The sequence below is a fragment of the Excalfactoria chinensis genome, chromosome 1 (assembly GCF_039878825.1).
Source record: "Excalfactoria chinensis isolate bCotChi1 chromosome 1, bCotChi1.hap2, whole genome shotgun sequence".
In the NCBI taxonomy this organism is placed as follows: domain Eukaryota; kingdom Metazoa; phylum Chordata; class Aves; order Galliformes; family Phasianidae; genus Excalfactoria; species Excalfactoria chinensis.
The window spans coordinates 117,686,344-117,704,586 of record NC_092825.1 but is presented as its reverse complement, the minus strand read 5'-3'; the positions used below and the strand labels follow the sequence as shown (position 1 = coordinate 117,704,586).

Genomic DNA, 18,243 nt, shown 5'->3' with positions numbered 1-18,243 from the left:
AAAATGAAGTGCACCTTCTACAGCAGGATTTACACAATGCCTGTTTTTTAGAACTGCTAGGGAACATTAATTCTCTGTAGCAAGTCTGCATCAAACCTGAAACAATACTGTAGCAAGATCAAATGATGGTGATTGCTTGTGAGAACTCTTTCATTGTCTTTGCCTATATTTTACTACTTTTAAACTTGGGTAAATCTATTTTTTCCTTTTCTTTTTTTTTTTTTTCTTTTCTTTCTTTTTTTTTTTTTTTTTTTTTCCTTTTTTTTTCTCTTTTTTTTTGGTAATAAATTGCCATAGAGCTGCTGCAACTAGCTATGCACAAGAATCTTTTCCTATCAGCTCTGGTATCAAGGGACAGAGATGAGATGTATTCTGAACACAGTATTCCATATCCCTATAAAAGAGCCAGCCAGTGAGAAAGCACAGTGACAGCCAAAGGCCAAATCCTGCCCCTTTATACCTGAATTGGTGGCGTTATCACGTAAGTCATAAATGAAAGTGATCCTTAAAGCCCTTAGCCTTTCAGATGTTTCTGAGAGAGACACTCTGGAATACAATAAAAACACATCAAATTTCACACAAACCTTACCACAAAACAGAAAAAGAAAGAGCAAAAATATGCTCACTGTTTTGTTCAGCCTTTTATTCCATCATTATGGCACAAGATAGAACTTAAAGACAACATCACTGAATACGTCTTCAACGACATTAAAATTAAGACTAACAAGTTTTATAAAATTCTTTTGGTACGATACACTTTCCCTTACCAAGTGATAACAGAATTTCCTCTAGAATACTGAAGTACATTGCCACCTGCTGGCCATAAAGGCTTTCGCAATTTGAAAGCAACGCGTATAAAACACTGACATTTGACAACGCAACACAGAGTTATGGAAGAAGTACTGCTGACCCAGGCTTTGGCACAGTATGTATAGAAACGCAGCTGTGAACTTCTTCTCATGGCATATTCACTTCCAAAATTCAGTGTGACCCCCTTCTGCAAATATCCCCGTCTCGATGAAGCCTTGTTATTTTAAAGGAAAAAAGCCATATTCTTTCTCTACCATTACACAACTCAACGTACTGGGTTTGGTTTTCTAAAATTTGGATTCCAGTTCATTGTTTCAGAACAATATATAAAGTCATACGTTTATAAATATATATATTATATCCTGTATACATAACATTGTTTTTCCTCTAGACTGGTAGGGCAGACTTTTGCGCTACATCTTTCACTGGCTTAGGCACGGCCTCGTTCTTATTTGATTTCCCCAAACCACCTCCTACTAGAATCTAAAAAAAAAAGAAAAACTTTTAACATTCATCTTGTATCAAATTTTAATTTTGTTTCCAAATATATTTATAAGAAAAAAAACCACCAAAATATTTGGTATTACCCCACCCCATCCCCCCCTCCCAGTCACTACTACCCTTATAAAATATATGGCTTTTCATGTTCCACTCTATTTTAGTGTTTTTCGATAGGCAGTGAAAAGAAGGACAACGTTCTCCTTTAGGTCTTTTGTTCTAAGCACAGAAACCAGCTTGTGCACTTCCTATAGAACTCCAACGCACATCACGGTAACGTAAGCACAGTGATTCTTAGAAAAGCAGTCACGATCAATTGACATCTGAATATGAAAACATAATATAGGATTATCATACAATACCCATGACAGAATATACAATCATCAAACTGCAGATATATAAATACATTTGAGCCACGTCGAAGCGACAGTTTTATCTTATAAACAGCATATGTATGCATATAGGGTTATCGGACTAACATTTCCATCTTCTTTTCTCACAAGCTTACTGAAAAACAGGACCGTACTGTATTTGTAAATAGACTGCTTGCCAGTGCTGTTAGGGCATTAAAGTGAACAAGGTTTAAAAAAAAATTACATGTAACTTATTCGGTAGAAAACAAACAAGCATCTCCCAGTTTTCTAGTGTCACCACTGCTTTCCTATGAGAGGGAGCATAGGTACGAGCGGCAGTTCTGTCGAGTCTGATCATACAAGGGTCTCTGGGAGGGCATCGGGGTTATCAGCTGATAGAAGCTCCCAAATTTGCCACCTCTCTCTTTGCCAATCCTGCCAGTCTGGCTCCGAAACATTTTTACTGTTCTGACTGTGAGCCGCTGTCGAATAGATGTTACCTGCTTGGGTGCGCGGGGCTGGGCACTCCTGCCTGGAAACAGCCTGCTCGGGGGCTTTGGCCATGGGCCCTCCAGCTGCTCTGGTCCCTGCATTTTTGTCATGGCGCTGAAGTCTCCACAAAGAGTGCAACGTTGAAGAAACGCTCGATCGCTGTGACAACGCAGAGCTTGCTTTGGGCTGCCCAGGGTATGGAGGTGGTGGCCTCTCTTTGCTGTAGGAGGGCTTAGCCGTGCTCTGCGAGCAACCCGCATGTGAGTCATGCTCAGTGAGGTCCTCCACACTGCTTAAAGTCAAGTGCCGCTCCGACTTGGAAAATGACTGGTCCAAACACCTACCACCAACTTCAATGTGGGGATTACTGCATACCCGAGACATGGCAGGCTGGAGCTGGCACTCAGGAATGGCAGCAGTTGTCTGACTCCTGCGCATGACTTGCCTGCCGTGATCCAGTTCGGAGGAGCTGCCCTGCCACCGAGGAGAATATATGGAGAGGTTCCCTTGTGAAAGAGAGCACTGTCCAGGCCGCAGCAAGCTGCTTTCATAAATGTTTCCATAAGAACCTGGGGGCCAAAGTATGAAAGATGTCAGTCTGTGGTCATTTACGTGGCATTCTATAAGTTACTGCTTTTTCCTTGTATCATACCATAAAGAGAGATGGGGATTTTTATCATCAGGCTATACAGTTAAACGTTCAACAGCCTCACCACTGCCTGAACCTGGGGACACAGAGCAAGAAACTCACATTTATTTTTCAGGCTACCAGACTGAGGATGGAGCCAGACTCTTATCAGCACTGCCCAGTGCCAGGAAGAGAGGCAATAAGCACAAAGTGGAACACAGAGGTTCCTTCTGTACACCAGGAAATACTTCTGTGCTATGTGGGTGATGGAGCAGTGGCTTAGGCTGCCCAGAGGCTGTGCAGTCTCCTCCTTGGATGGCTCCTCTGTGCAGTAGGTGCAGATGGGAGAAATACCATAGGCAGAACAGAGCAGTGCCTTGTCAAGACCATGCGAGCCACCAGCAGGACCAAAGCCCAGAGCTGCGGCCTCAAGGGCTGGGCTCATGCCACTTCTGCAGACACTTCCAAGTCCCTGCACTGTGTCCACTTTCTATAGTGAGTTTCACAACTGTTTTCGAAGTAATTTAAAAATGATTTTTAAAACTGTCTCTTAAAATGTCTTAAAATTGTGTCTTAAAATGCTGTCACGTGTAAAATTCTTGTGCTTCTCTGCATTTGATTGAACAGCAAACCTTTCAAAGTCAGTGGTTTACACATACATTTAACTCATTGCAACGTGAGCTGTCCTACTAATTTCACTGTGATTTCTCAAAACCTGGAAAGTGTTTCTCCCTTTGTTAGCTTTGGGCTTAAAAGTTCTGAGAAAGTTCTGACCTGCAATGCCTGTGTCTTTGCAGCCACTTTTCAGCGTTGAATGCCAGGTGCCCCAGATATCAAAATGATCTTCTGAAACATCTAAATAGCAAGGAGAGCAGGAAAGAAAAGGATGAATCCATTAAGACACTATTTAGAAATACATAAATGGAACAGTATGTTAAATTGGCATAGAATCATAGAATCACCAAGGTTGGAAAAGACCTAAAAGATCATCCAGTCCAACCATTCACCTATTACCAATAGCTCCCACTAAACCAACACAACATCCCTTGAACACCCCCATGGTCGGTGACTCCACCACCTCCCTGGGCAGTCCATTCCAGTGCCTGACCACCCTTTCTGAGAAGTGATACTTCCTAATGTCCAGCTTGAATCTCCCCTGCCATAGCTTAAAACCATTCCCTCTGGTCCTATCACTAATGACACATACAACTTTATGCAAGGTATCAGAGTTGTCAACGTCTGCTAGCATTGGGCTTACTGTGCACCTAGCACAAACAGACCAAACATATGCATTTGCTCACTGTTTCAGGCTCAGATCCAGCAAATGAATTTAGTGAACTCTGTATGAGTGGGACACCTGAATTTGCTGAAAGAATGAAATTTTTCTTGTCCTCTGCTTTACTGAAGTCAATGGAGAACTTTGGACAAGAACAGGAGGATTTGGTCAAAAGAAGTTAGTCAGTTCGTTTGCTTCCCAAAGGGAAAGAATGGCAAAGTTCCCACAGGCCCTCCAGTCTCAGTGGTCACTGTAAGGCATGTTCTAGCAACCTGCAGTGCGGTTCTTGCAAGGAAGTGCTGTCACAAAACAGATTTAACAAAATGCACATACCAGGCCTCATGCTGGATTCTAACCTTTCTGTACCATTTTCTAATTCCATCTGGCAGAAAGAAATTTCCAAACTCTTCACAGTTTGCTACCATCGTGATACATATTAAAGTCCAAAGAATGGTTAATATGATGAAACTTTGTTTCATCTCCTGTTCACAACTTAGAGGAAATCTAACCACATTTTGAAAGTAGCTCTGAGATTCAGACGCTGAACAAAGAAGAAAAATGCCCACTGGCATTCACAAAGCTTACAACTGGGATAGTCGTCTAAATCCCATTAATTCCAAATGGAATTAAATGCCTACCCACTACTTCTGAAATAAAAATACTTACCGAACAATTCTTTGCACCTCTAAACACTGAAATTCCTTTAGGTTTGGCTCAGTATATGTGTATTTCATGAAAGTAACTGTTAATATTTTTTGACACTTTTAAATGAAAAGCATCTGGCAGAGCTTGTAAGCTATCAGCTTTAACGAGAGTTCTTCACAGAAGAAATCATTCAGGTGTGCGCTCCCTAGGCAGGTATGGAAACTATGGAACCCTATGCCGGTACTGCTAGTTGTGCTATTGGTAACAGACGTAAAGCTGTGCAGCTCAGCTGTGTTCTCCAGTGCAAAGCACTTTTCAACTGCACAAAATTTACAGCTTGACATCTTAAACTCAGATTTCTCCAAAGACTGGGACATAGCACTGCAGGTATTACAGTCCTGGCAAGCAGAACTAGAAATAACAGTCTTTAACATGCTCAAAAAAAAGGCTGAAAAGCTGGATGTAAAAAGTTCCATTTTCCTATACAATCGCTCCAAGTTTTGACAAATGCCATACTAAATGCATCCCGCAGAGGTGGCTGAGCTAAGGGTATTGGTCAGTCATTACCTGTGAGGCTGTTACACTACAACAATCTCAAGTCCTGATAGATGATAATAGAGAGCAGACACTTTTCAGCTATATCAGAAATCCCCATCAGTCATTCAGAATGAGGAACACAAGAATATACCTTTTCCAGCCTGTGATGCAGAAGAATTCTCCTTTGTCTTAGGCTGCAAATGTGTGTACTGTTCTGGTACCCTGTACAGCTTATCTGGGCTGTGCACAACTTCTTCTTGCGTTGCCATCAGCGAGCGCTCAGACAGAACGGGGGAGTTGTTGTCATACGGGGAGACATCTCCGCTTGAAGCTTTGTTGGAGTCGGTGGAAGAGTGTCTTTCTCCTGTGGAGTAGGAGCCTTCTGACCGCAGCATCTCAGGGCTTCTGGGAAAATGTTGTCAAACAAATGATGTTAATGAAAAATGCTTCGCATTCACAGCTACGCGTGCACTCTGACATCACACAAAGAAAATAAAACGCAACGGTATGGTCACAGCTGCTGAAATTAAAACACTTCAGAAGCAGGAGAAATGAATTTTCCATGAGTGAAACTTATGCCATGAAGTGGCCAGCAGAGGCCACTAAAAATCAAAAGATGCTGCTATCAAGAACGAAAACAATAAAAACCAAACGTTGTACAGTTCGCCACAGGAAATTAAACAGTGAATCAATTCCTTATGTTACCTTGACCATTCTGCTTGTTGCAACAATAAATCTGAGGGCATGATAGGGAAGATTAGTTTGATGATAAGCAGTATGCTAAAATAACTTGTTCCATTTTAAAGTAATATAAAGTCAGTGAAAGCAAATACTTAGCTCATCTCTCACTCTGTGAGCAGGACCTCTTAAGGGGGGCAGCAGAAGGTAAATATTCTATGGAGGACTAGCAGCATATCTATCATATTTCTGATGGAGGCAGAAATCAATTGGCTTTAACTATGACTCAAAATAAACAAAGACCCCTACAAAAAGTACATCCCAGGCTCAGAGAGAAACCTCTCATTTCTAAAGTGTGTTGAAAACATAAAAGGAGATTTCTCAGATTCTTACAGTTCACCAAGTGGACAGGAGACAATCTGTGATCCACAGAACGTCCCAAAGAATATGGAGAAGTCCTCTGCAAACATACTTTCTCCCTGTTGGTTGCCTCTCATTTATTTTTTTGTTACTCATTTTTCACTTCTCTGACCCTTGATCTTTGTTTCTTAGATGCTTATCTTCCATCTGTTCTTCTCTTGAGCCAAACTCCTTTTATCAGTGACCTCACATTAATATATGCCGTATTTGTATGTGTTATGACAGAGGGTCTTTCTTGTCATGTATATTGAGAATGGTCAGCCTTTCTGAGAGTTAAATCCAAAGATGGCTTAAACTGAGTGCGCAGCTAAAGCACGTTATTCGTTATGGGACAATAACCCTCTTTCCAGACAAATGAAGTAAAACTGAAGAAGGAAAATAAAGAAAACACACAGTGGTAAGACAGGCTAGCTGCAGCAAACTTAAGATTGATATGCAGATACTGACAAACCTTAATACCACTTTCAGGCTGTTTCTTTCCCCCTCATTGATTTATGAGTGCTATGTCTTGAACAATAAAATACATACACTCAACATCATGATTAGTATGTTTTTCAATACTTGATTTTTTTTATTATTATTATTTTTTTTCAGTGTAAAAGGAACCATAAAGTGTTGGGATTTAATTACGTTTTCTCCTAGTTACCCCCCAGCAAGGAAACCAACACCAAACTGACTCTGAAACTTAATGAGGGCCAGCTTACAAAATGGGAGCTGCCATTTGGCTAAACAGTACTTCTCCAGGCTGCCCAGAACGGCTGGCACAGTAATGTTGGAGAATCATTAAAAAGAAATTGTAAATCGTGTTCTCAATTGTGTAGCTTCCTAGCTGAAGATGAAGACAGGGTGAATAAATCTACAGCTACTGAAGAATTATTGGCCTTTATGTACTTGAAGTTTCTAAATTGCTATCACAATCAAAACTTCTCCCTCTCTCTTTTTTTTTCTTGTTTCTTTGTTCCTTGCAACTCTCTCTCTCTCACCTCCTAAATTCTAAAAAAAGCCCCAAACTTGTGCAGTGAATGTGAGTCAAAATGAGATGCATTTAAGTAATGTTCTGAGAGCCTTAGAAGAGTCAGAAAGACCTGAGAGAAAAGGGCAGTAGTGTAGCCATCTGTAGATTTCCTGTGACTGAGTGTCTTCCTCTCCAGCTTTCTAGACTGAGCGTCATCTAAACCTCATCCTGTTAACATAAAGACATACTTAACACTAACACTGACAGCAGGAAGGCCTGTCACATGTACATCTTTGCAGGACCAAAACCTAACTACACTGCATAGGGCAAAGAAGGAGGTTTAGCCCTGCGTAGCCATGGCAAGGTAACAAAAGGAATGAGGGCAAAGGCAAATGAAAGGGATGTGGGAACATAAACTTGAGCTTTGTGAAGCACCAATTTAATGTCTTACCTTGAATGATCTCTTATAGTCTATCTTGCCTCAAGACAGAGCTCCTGATAAAAATGTACTTAAATGGAAACTGTCAAGCCTTTGAAAACTTCAAGCCTCTAACCTCATTTACAGCTTCTGCTTGTAAACTCATGCAATTATTTATACCTAATATCATATTCAACTTTGTTTAGAAAAGACAAAAAAAACAAAAGAAAATGCCTGTAGACTAAGATTATTATTGTAAGAAACTTAAAAATGGACTGAATACTTTGAAGCTGTAGATTGATCTCACACGTTTGCTTTACATACATCATTTTAAGATGCTATCTAAGAACTAAAAAACTTTGGCTCACATCTTTCCAAATAAAGAATGGATTCCCACAATTCTCTTAAAACAAAGATTTTGCATCTGCTTGGTTTTACAGTTTGAATTCATTAGCAATCACATATTTACTGAAATTCAGAATTCATCTTCACTTGCATGGTTTTGAGACTGTCTACCCACACATTGGGGAGAAAAATATGGAAACAAAGTAAATCCTGCACAGGGTACACACTCACCTATATGCAATCTGTGAATAGTAGATTATATATCACCAAATGTCAGAAATGGGAAAGCAAGTAAAATATTTTCTGCAGGCTTTGAACTACATTAAGGAAAAGATTTAAGAAGCGGTTAAGTATCCCCGTCTGACTGAGAGGTGTGAAAGCTGCAGAAAGAACCTATAACATATTGGTTCAAAAATACTGTTGAGTTTTTCCTTTTTAACTGGCATACTTCTGTGTTCAAGTTACCTGCCAGAGTCTACCAGTATGAGTGACATGCAAAAATTTTAATAACAGTAATTGCTTCCACGTAGGACATTCCTACATTTCCAATGGTGTCCAGGTTATGAAAAGAGGAAATCTTATTTCACTTTTGGCAGAAATCCTTTTCTGCTATACCTGAATGCTTCTGAGAGGAAAACCGATTATACATCTTTTAAGAGGCAAATCATAAAGAGTCTGATGGCTTGGCAGCATGAAATAGTGATTTCCATATATATTTGAGGTACCACCAACAAAACAGATTCTTGCAGGATTGGTTGCTACTGCAACAGGGTAGAGGACCCTGATTCAGGAAGCCTCTGCAGGTCTGTATATGAACACACTGTATGGCTATTGCATGGCCTCATCTTGAATACCACAGGTTAGGGTGGTTTAAAACCTATCATCACAATCCAAAAGCACTTGAAAATCCTATTCATTTAAAACACATTTAACTCTAAAATTACTCTAAACCACATATGCTCTATTTGCTAACCACGATAAGTGATAAATACTCATAAGAAACATTTTATTTTTGTCTTAAAGATTCTTCAACTTACAGCTGGAAACTGCAAATTTCATTCTCATCAAGCCAACATACAAAAAAGTTAAGTCGTCCACAAAAGCAGCCATCATAATTGCTGCCACTGGTAATTAGTGCTTTACCACGACCACATTTCATAAAGTCCCTGACACACTATTCACGATGCTCAACTCTTAAGAGAACTGAAAGGTGAGGAACATCTGATTTGTCCTCCTTGGAGGAGGAAAACAGATTGTGTTTTCTGTCAGATTAGAGTCAAGAAAGTATTTGCAGTGAACTCAAAAGTGGAAGGGATGTGAGAGCAATTGCAGAAACAGGTCCTTCAAAATAAGTAATGTAACATTAAAGTCTTTAAGTTGATTTCACACACTAAATTACAAAGCCAACTAGCTTTTCTGATGAAGATTCTCTCATGAATATCTACAGTTTCCTGTTCTGTGGATCCAAATTTGGAATGTCATTTTGAGTACATAATCAATACAATTTCAAGAGTTGTATTGACATATAGGAGGTTCAATGATATGAAATCAAGGCAAGTATCTCCTTGTTTTCTGCGGCCTCACACTTCCTACAGAATAGATAACCAACAAATGCATTACCTACAAGTCAATATTATGTCCTGTAGATCAATCTCTTAAGAGCATCACACTTTTGGTAGTAACACTTAAGCAACATTCTCTCTAATTTCCTGGAATACCTTAACCAAGAAGCTGTAATCACAGTGAAATCATGTTTCATTAATGTTAAGAATAAATCACTCACATGATATCAGAGTAGAAGGCAAATGAGAAATTGTTTTTCCTATCTCAGTGACACTTCATCTGCTCACTGCTGAAAATACAATAAATTGGTACCAGTGTAGCCATAATGTTCCTAGTTGGATTAGTAACCTTTTCTTACAAAGTTGGTCTGTGGTGACCAGCTACCCACAAAAGATCTGTTTTTTCCTGTAGGTGTGCATGTTGGCTGAAAATTAAGAATGCTCACGGAAAGGTCAATTAACTTAAAATAAACAGGATCTAACAATAAAATGTTTCACTCACAGTTACTTGTAACATAAATTTATGCTCAATTAGTACGTGAGATACAATTTTATGTCTTTTACAGAGATTGTGAACTCCACCATGAAGGCTTGCATTGTCTTTCATTGTCATTATTTGCATTGTCATACAAATAATATGATCATTTCAAACTGTGGGCTTAAAGAAAGAAGTCTCTACAGAGTACCACATTGTTACCATATGTCACGTGATTTGCAGTCTTAGCCCATGGCAAATGTGAAACAAGTATAAAAGACATCTAAAGTAACTAATTACTTGGCATTTACTGTGAACTAAATATGTACATGGATAGTTGCTGTCAGTAAGATTACACTAAATGAATTTCTTAACTGCAGTACACTAAAGGAAAACATGGACAACTACCACAGATCAGATGACGTGATAATTTGTTCATTTTATGTGCTCATATGGCTAAACTAATGAACTAGTTAACATCCTTTACAACACACGATATATTTCACATGTTGGAGTTTTGTTTTTTCCCAGTTTTTGTAATTAAAGTAGCCTTTCCCCCCAATGTACTAATTGTACCGTTTGTTTCATGCTTCTTCATTTAAATCTACACACACCATTACAGTACTGTCAAAAGTACAATGTTCAGAGGGAGAGAAAAAAATCCCAATGTAGTTAACTGTATAGTTTCCATTTTAATTATAGTCTGAATGCACTAGGCACTTTTCACACACACACAGGAAGACAAAGCCCAATCTGTCCCAGAGACCTTAGTATCTAGGAAACCTCTTAAAAATTACTTAAAGCAAGCTGGTCACATTTTGTAATTTTAAGAGTCTGGCATATCAGGATTCACTAGAATAAAGGCAATGACTGTGTATCCCACGAGAAAGCCAGGAGTCCTGTTAATCTAAATGTACAAAGTCATGGCATTAAGGCACATGAGTGAAAGCAAACATAAAGCATATGCAAAGTTGGAATATGTTATGTATCATAACTGCAATAGTGACTGATGTGATTCTTTTTCTCTTCATATATTTCACTAAGTATATGATTAAATAACATCCAAAGAATTTTCGTAAGCCTGCTGCTGCAGCACTTGACTTGTTTACAATGCCCTACCTAGTTCACAAGTGTATACAATAGAAAAAGAACAACAAACTGGTCAAACAGTTAGCCGTGATTGAATTAAGGCACTCTAGGGTGTGTTTCACACTTCCTCTTACTGAAGACTACAATGAAGACATGAACCAGCCAATCACTAGAATATATCCTGCCAGATAATAGTGCACTGAATATTTTTTTTATGTACATGTCATTCTGTTCTCTGCAGCAGAACATAATCTTTTCTTTGAATCAGGAAAGAAGATTTGTCTTTAGAAAACACTGTACAAGAGTCATCTTTTCTTTGGCAGAGTCTGTTTAATGTGGAGGGTTTCTCTACTCCACTGTAGTGCAGAAGAGCCACGGAAAACTACAACCTTTAGAACACTTCCAGTGGGAGATAGAAATTCCCAGAAGAAACAAGGATGATGAAAAAACTGATTACTCACGATGACTGGGAAGCTTTCCTTCTCAACAAATAGTCCACAACGTCTGGGTCAGTCTCTAATAGGCTAATAAGCACTTCATTCTGTAGATCAGGGGAAACCTATCAAGAAAACAAAAAATAATTAATTGGAGATAAATATTCCTGCCACATACATTCATTTTGGTACAACACTTAATCTAGAAGAACAAGTACAATTACACTTATAGGCAGTATATAAAATAAATATTCAGGTGTTACCACTCCAAAGAGACATTTTGTATAACAGATGAAAGTAGGACTGAGGACTGCTTTGTACAAAGCCAAACGCTGACTACTGTTGAATATCCTATTGGTGTCCAGTTGATTATTATAACAACACTGGGATTATTCACATACTGCAGTTACAAAAGCCCCAGTTTAAGGTCCTTATCTTCTATCTCCATTCAAAGATCAGGAGATACTTAAAAATTTCAATTCCAAGCAACTGTGTATCACCTGTTTTTGAAATAACACAAGATATAATTACACAGGAAGGAAAATGGTTCTTTATATATACCGTGGCATTTAATTTATTTCTATCCCTCTCATACAGAAATTTCATGGTAAGAGCTCTATCTCTGAAGTTCTTCCATTTGTCCATTCTTCCATTTCAGTGATAGATGCTAAAGATAAACATTTTCCTAAATTAAGCCTTACAAACTTGTAATCTTCAGATATCTGGATGAACAAATTCTGGGATCCAGAAGCACTTAAATTCTGCTTAGGGCCTGATTCATGACAGACAGAGCTGCAGGTTAGACAGTTTCAGCAAGGGGTCATCAACTGTGCAATCTGCTTCTGGATGCAATTTGTCAGAGCCTATATCTTTTGACCTTCAGGTCACACTTCATGGGCCATTTATTCTCCCCGACATTTACTGGGAAATAGGAATAGAATTACTAATAGATTCCTCAGGGGACTACCTCAATTTGGAAGGTATGCATTTAAGAAGTCATGTTACAGAAAAGACGTATTACTTTGATAAAGGAAATTATTAGAAAACAAATGAAGATAGGCATCATTTAACTCAAACTGATTCAAAATGAATGAAAAAAATTGTGTGACTCTTTCTTTTAAAATATTACTTTTGACTTCTAAGCTGGAAAAATTTCTTAATGATGGGCAATGGCACACTAGTCTTTAAATAAATTATCTTACCTTTATAGGAATACATTTTTGAAAACCTGGTGTCATGTGATTTTTCTGTTCAGACAGCCTTATTATACAGTAGAGTTCAATACAACAAAATCTGAGAGTGAAGCAGGTTTCAGACCTTTCTGTATTTAACTTACTATTCACCTCAGAATCAAGTTGCTAAACATGTAACAATCTACTGAGAGGAATTCATCTGAAAGCAATTTATATCAGTCTGATTAACTAACCTGCAAGTGTAGAAATGATATGTGTGTAAACAAATTTATATATAGAGGGAATTACTATATGGACATCTCAGGAAGATGATACAGACACGAAATAATTATTACTGAAATAATTGCTTAACTGGCAATTATGGCTGAGTAGATGTATGAGAACTTGAAGTTCAGGGACAGAAGGGTAAGGTAAGGACATGCAGAAGCCAAAACACCACTGAAATAACTGCATCTGTTGAGCTAATACCAGGACTGCTCAGAAGGCTTGGGGCTGTCAGAACTCTGGTAAAGGAGATACTTTTGAGATTTTAGGGGTGAGTATCACAGCTATCGAGGCATAGAAGGGTGAGGGGACCCTTACAGTTGTTGTCCCTGGCTACTGAAGTGTCACAGGAAGGCAATGTGTAACTGCCTCCTCTGTGGTGAAACCACAGTAGAGTCTAACAGTAAATTTCACACTCTGCTTCTTTGCAGGAGGGATGGATTCAGGCACTAGGCAAAGTAATTGCATGGCAGATAGGGTGGTTGAGTTCAGCTTCCCTGGATTCAACTGCTGGGCACAGTTCAGACACTAGTATAAAGCAGTACCTTGAACATTCCTGCAACACATATTAATTCATCTCTAAGACCCACTGAAATTGATAGGAATTGGATATTAAAGCCATTAGTATCTGTGAAGCAAGGGCATCATCTTCTATGCTAAATCCACATGTCTGCATATTACTAACGTCAACGACAAGCAAAGAACAAAAGCACCTTGGTATCAATACACTATATGTTATAGATGTAGCTGGAACCTCATGTCCAGATGTTTCTCTTTTTTTAAATAGCACAAATGTTAAGTATAACCAGAAGTCCTGGTTTGGCTCCATTCTGGTAGATTTGCCATACCGTTTGTTAAGCAGTGGGAACGGGCAGAGTAAAAGCACCCAAAGATGCTCATCTGTTAGGAATTCCTGTAAATTTTATATCAACATTTTTTCAGGTTTCAGGAGAGCATCTGAGACAGGTTTGATCCTCCTTTGATTCTCACACGCAGCTAAGCTTTCATTTTGAAATCTGATTTTAAACTCCGTCTACAATCTGCAAGGCTGCTCTAAAGCACAAAAGAAAGCTTCTCTTTTTTTCGGCACTGCATTTAACTTTCAGCTATAAATCCAAGCATTGAGAAGGTAAAGAAATAAATCTGTCAAAATGCAAAGACACCATATGTAAGGTTAGCCTAATCCTAAGTAAGTCCTGCCATTTCCACACTGAACATGTGCCAGAAGTATGATGTGGTGTGCCATAAAGTGTTCTAAAAGAAAAATAACAACAAGGATAATTCAAGTATTGCAGATATTCAAGTATTATTAAAAACTTGTTAGTGCCATCTATGCTCTGGGCAACAGAACTTCTCACAAGAGTGGAGTTCAGTCACTTTCTTCTTGTGTTATGGAAGGAAAAATAGCACCTAAAGTTTCCTCAAACTGTGAAAAGCATTAAAAAATAAAGAGATAAAGCAAGAGAGAAAGAAAGAGAAAGGAAGAGAGAGAGAAAGAGAGTGAGTAGAGAGAAAGAGAGAGAGAAAGAAAGGAAGAGAAAGAGAGGAAGAGAGGAAGAAAGAAGGAGAGAGAGAAGGAAAGAGAAAAAGAGACAGAGAAAGAGAGAGAGACAGAAAAAGAGAGAAAAAGAGAGAGAGACAGAAAAAGAGAGAAAGAGAGAAAGAGAGAAAGAGAGAAAGAGGGAAAGAGAGAAAGAGGGAAAGAGAGAAAGAGAGAAAGAGAGAAAAAGAGAAAGAGAGAAAGAGAGAAGGGATGCCATCCAGAGGGACCTCGACAGGCAGGAAAGCTGGGCTCAGGTGGACCTAATGAGGTTCAACACGGCAAAGTGCAAGGTTTTGCACTTGGGCTGGAAGAACCCCAGGCACCTGTACAGGCTGAGATGAATAGTCCTTGAGAGCAGATCGGCAGAGATGGACCTGGGGGTACTGATGGATGAGACACTCAACATGAGCCAGCAGTGCGCTCTGGTGGCTCGGAAGGCAAATGGAATCCTGGGCTCTATCAGGAGAGGGGTGGTAAGCAGGGATAGGGAGGTGATTGTCCCTCTCTACTTGGCTCTTGTGAGGCCCCGTCTGGAGTACTGTGTGCAGGTGTGGAGCCCTCAGTACAAGAAGGACATAGAGCTGTTGGAAAGGGTCCAGAGGAGGGCCACAAAGATGATCAGGGGCCTGGAGCACCTCCCCTATGAGGACAGGCTGAGGGAGTTAGGCTTGTTCAGCCTGGAGAAGAGAAGGCTGCGGGGTGACCTCATTGCAGCCTTTCAATACCTGAAGGGAACCTACACCCAGGAGGGGAGTAAACTCTTTGAAAGAGCTGACAATAGCAGGACTAGGGGAAACGGATCCAAGTTGAAGGAGGGAAGATTTAGGTTAGATGTTAGGGGGAAGTTCTTTACTAGGAGAGTGGTTAGGTCCTGGAACAGGCTGCCCAGGGAGGTTGTGGATGCCCCGTCCTTGGAGGTGTTCAAGGGCAGGTTGGACGGGGCCCTGGGCAACCTGATCTAGTGAAGGTGTATGTTTGGTGGCCCTGCTAGGCAGGGGGGTTGGAACTACATGATCCTTGAGGTCCCTTCCAACCCGGGTCATTCTATGATTCTATGAAAAGGTTATTTTGTTTATTAATACAAGTCAAGCTTAATTTAATGCAGTTTCCACAGTTCATTTCATCTTCATGGTTTTTAATATCAACCAGGTATTTCCTCATTTAACTTAAAAATGCCTAGAAGTAACAAAGAGAAACATCCACGTACCATAAAAAGGGCTTCATAGTTTTCAATCATCTTTTGTACAACAGCTATGATAGCAGTACTCTCTTCAGCTCGAGCTGAACTCTGAACTGTGAATTCTTTGTCCGTAGATTTCTGCTTGTGCAACAGGTTAGGGCCAAAGATAGTAGCCAGGTTAAGTGATGTCATTTTGTTCCCAGTAACCTGGAAAACAGAATATAAATAAAGTGGGGGCTCCCAGGATCTAATGTAGCCAGAGATATAGGCATACACACAAATCCACACACAAAAGACATTTGACAGACAGTTAATTCATCAAAATAAAAAATGAGTGCTAGTCAAACATTTAACCATCTTCAGAAATGTTGAAAGACTTTGGACATCCCTGCTAGGAGCCCTGTGGATTTTCTAGATGTATTTTCAAATGGATTGGAGGAGAAGAAGGTGAAAGTACTGTCTGCCCTTAATTTCCTGTCAGCTCAACAATGGCATGCTTCATCTGAACTCAGGGAAACCTCTTCCTACTTCAGTTCCTCGCCATATCACCATTTCTTCACACCACATACAGCAAGCAGTTAGCTCCTCCCAGTAGCACTCATGATATGAAGTAGACACAGTGAAGAAAAGCATGCTTTTGCAAGTTCAAACAGTTAAGTAGTTTGGATACTTGAGGAATATGCTTATTGCTTTTATTACTGTTTATATATATATATATATATATATTTTTTTTTTTTTTGCTTGTTTCCTAGAAGATGCTAAATATTTACTTTTTTAACCATTTGCTGTTGGTTTTTTGTTTGTTTTTTACTTTCTTTTGCATCTGCAGATCTGTGCTCTGTGAAGCAACCTGACTTTGGAAGAGGCAAAAGGATAAACGCCAATACTGAAATGAACTGAAATATATGTCATTCAGGTTATTAAATCAAGCTACTCATTGTCAAGTTTGTGAGTAGGCTACTTTTACCCCATTCTATTCTTTTAAGAGAGAAAAAGCAAGCATCATTTGCTTCCTCTCTGTCTTCACTTGATTGCTATTCTGGGAATGCAGAAGATGATGCCAGCAGTTTGACTATGTAAGAATGCAAGTGAATTTCATCAAATGAACCAGTATTACTTGCAGATTTTTGGTTTTTTTGTTTTTTTTTTTAAGAAAACAGATATCACATGCATTATTTTTTCATTTGCTTCAGTTACTTCTAAACTAATGAATAAAAAAAGGAACAGAATGAGCACAGAATGGACACAGAAAGTTTGTTTTTGGTAGAGGGCACACACTGAATGTTCCAATTGAATTTACAACTGTATGCTGACTACACTTGTCAGGTTTTTTGTTTTTGTTTTTAGTTTTTAATTTTATTTATACAGAGCTCAACAGGTAGCAAAGAGCTGGCAGTAAAAAAATAGATTTTCCTTTTATTATTGGGACCACTGTTTAATCTCAGAAAGACACCTGCAGCAAGCAGATGCATGGGAAGAGACAGTGAACATATTGACTGTTTATAGAGGCTCACTCCAGCATAACAATGCTTAAACACTCCCCGCACACACCACAGTGCATGCAGCTGTTTTTGGGTGACCTAGTTTTTAACTGGTGTCAGAGCACTGAGCCACCAAGGATGTGCAGGCATGTGGTGTTTTGAGAGAGCCAAGGGCAGCCCCTGGCTGTGCCCCCATCTGCATGTGCAGGCTGTCAGTACAGTGTGTCTTATTCTTAAGGGCAGCTTCAGGGCATCCCTTAAAAAATGGTGTAAACATTCCCAATGAAATTAGCTGGATGAGTCACCTTAATAAAGTTAGTCATCTATCTCCATATTAGTGAGAGAAGGGCTTTTGAAAGAAATCATGTGTGCCAAAGCTTGCTTGTTTTCATTCCAATGATAGCAGCCTATAAAATACTTTCTTTTGCCCTTTATGCCTTTATTCACTTAACTATTAATGAACAGCTGAAGCAAGTGTGAGCAGAATGCTGTATTATCTGTAAAAGATAACCAACTGCACATAATATTCCTGATGCTTACAATACTGCCAAGATGGCTTACCTAAATTTGCCTTGACAAAATACCTTTAGCAGAGCTAAAGATGCACTCTTAAGAACGAAAATGCCTTTATTACAACCGTTCTACTAAACACAGTCTCTTAAGCAGCATCAGCCTCTAGCCTTGTATGAAGATCCCAAGAGGATCTTAATAGAACAGGCAACCTCCTGCTGGACCGAGGGGCCTCAGCTGGCTTATATACACAATGTTTTTAAGCACAGTAGAATTGTTACAGGCCGCTCTTTTTAAGTGCCTTCTGTTAAGGTGGTGTAGTTGTCTATCAGTGTATGGCTGAGGATACAAATAAAACAACATTTGAAAGGCTCTGAAAAAGGTCTTGCAGTGCCTCTGAAGTTAGGACATTATATCATAGAGTTGTGGAGTCATAAAGGTTGGAAAAAACGGATAA

General features: G+C 39.3%; 1 protein-coding gene across 9 annotated transcripts in view; it reads right to left on the bottom strand.

The window, feature by feature from the left end:
• Nucleotides 1-259: 259 nt before the first annotated feature.
• Nucleotides 260-18,243, bottom strand: part of ARHGAP6 (Rho GTPase activating protein 6) — a 291,817-nt gene continuing 273,833 nt past the window's right edge. For all 9 annotated transcript variants that reach the window (XM_072348427.1, XM_072348452.1, XM_072348444.1 and 6 more), the window contains 5 exons: nucleotides 15,823-16,002; nucleotides 11,643-11,740; nucleotides 5,391-5,644; nucleotides 3,556-3,636; nucleotides 260-2,722 (listed from right to left, as the gene is read on the bottom strand). In XM_072348427.1, the coding sequence (XP_072204528.1) occupies nucleotides 2,016-2,722; nucleotides 3,556-3,636; nucleotides 5,391-5,644; nucleotides 11,643-11,740; nucleotides 15,823-16,002 (1,320 nt within the window). In that variant the 3' untranslated portion in view covers nucleotides 260-2,015. The remainder of the gene's footprint in view (nucleotides 2,723-3,555; nucleotides 3,637-5,390; nucleotides 5,645-11,642; nucleotides 11,741-15,822; nucleotides 16,003-18,243) is intronic.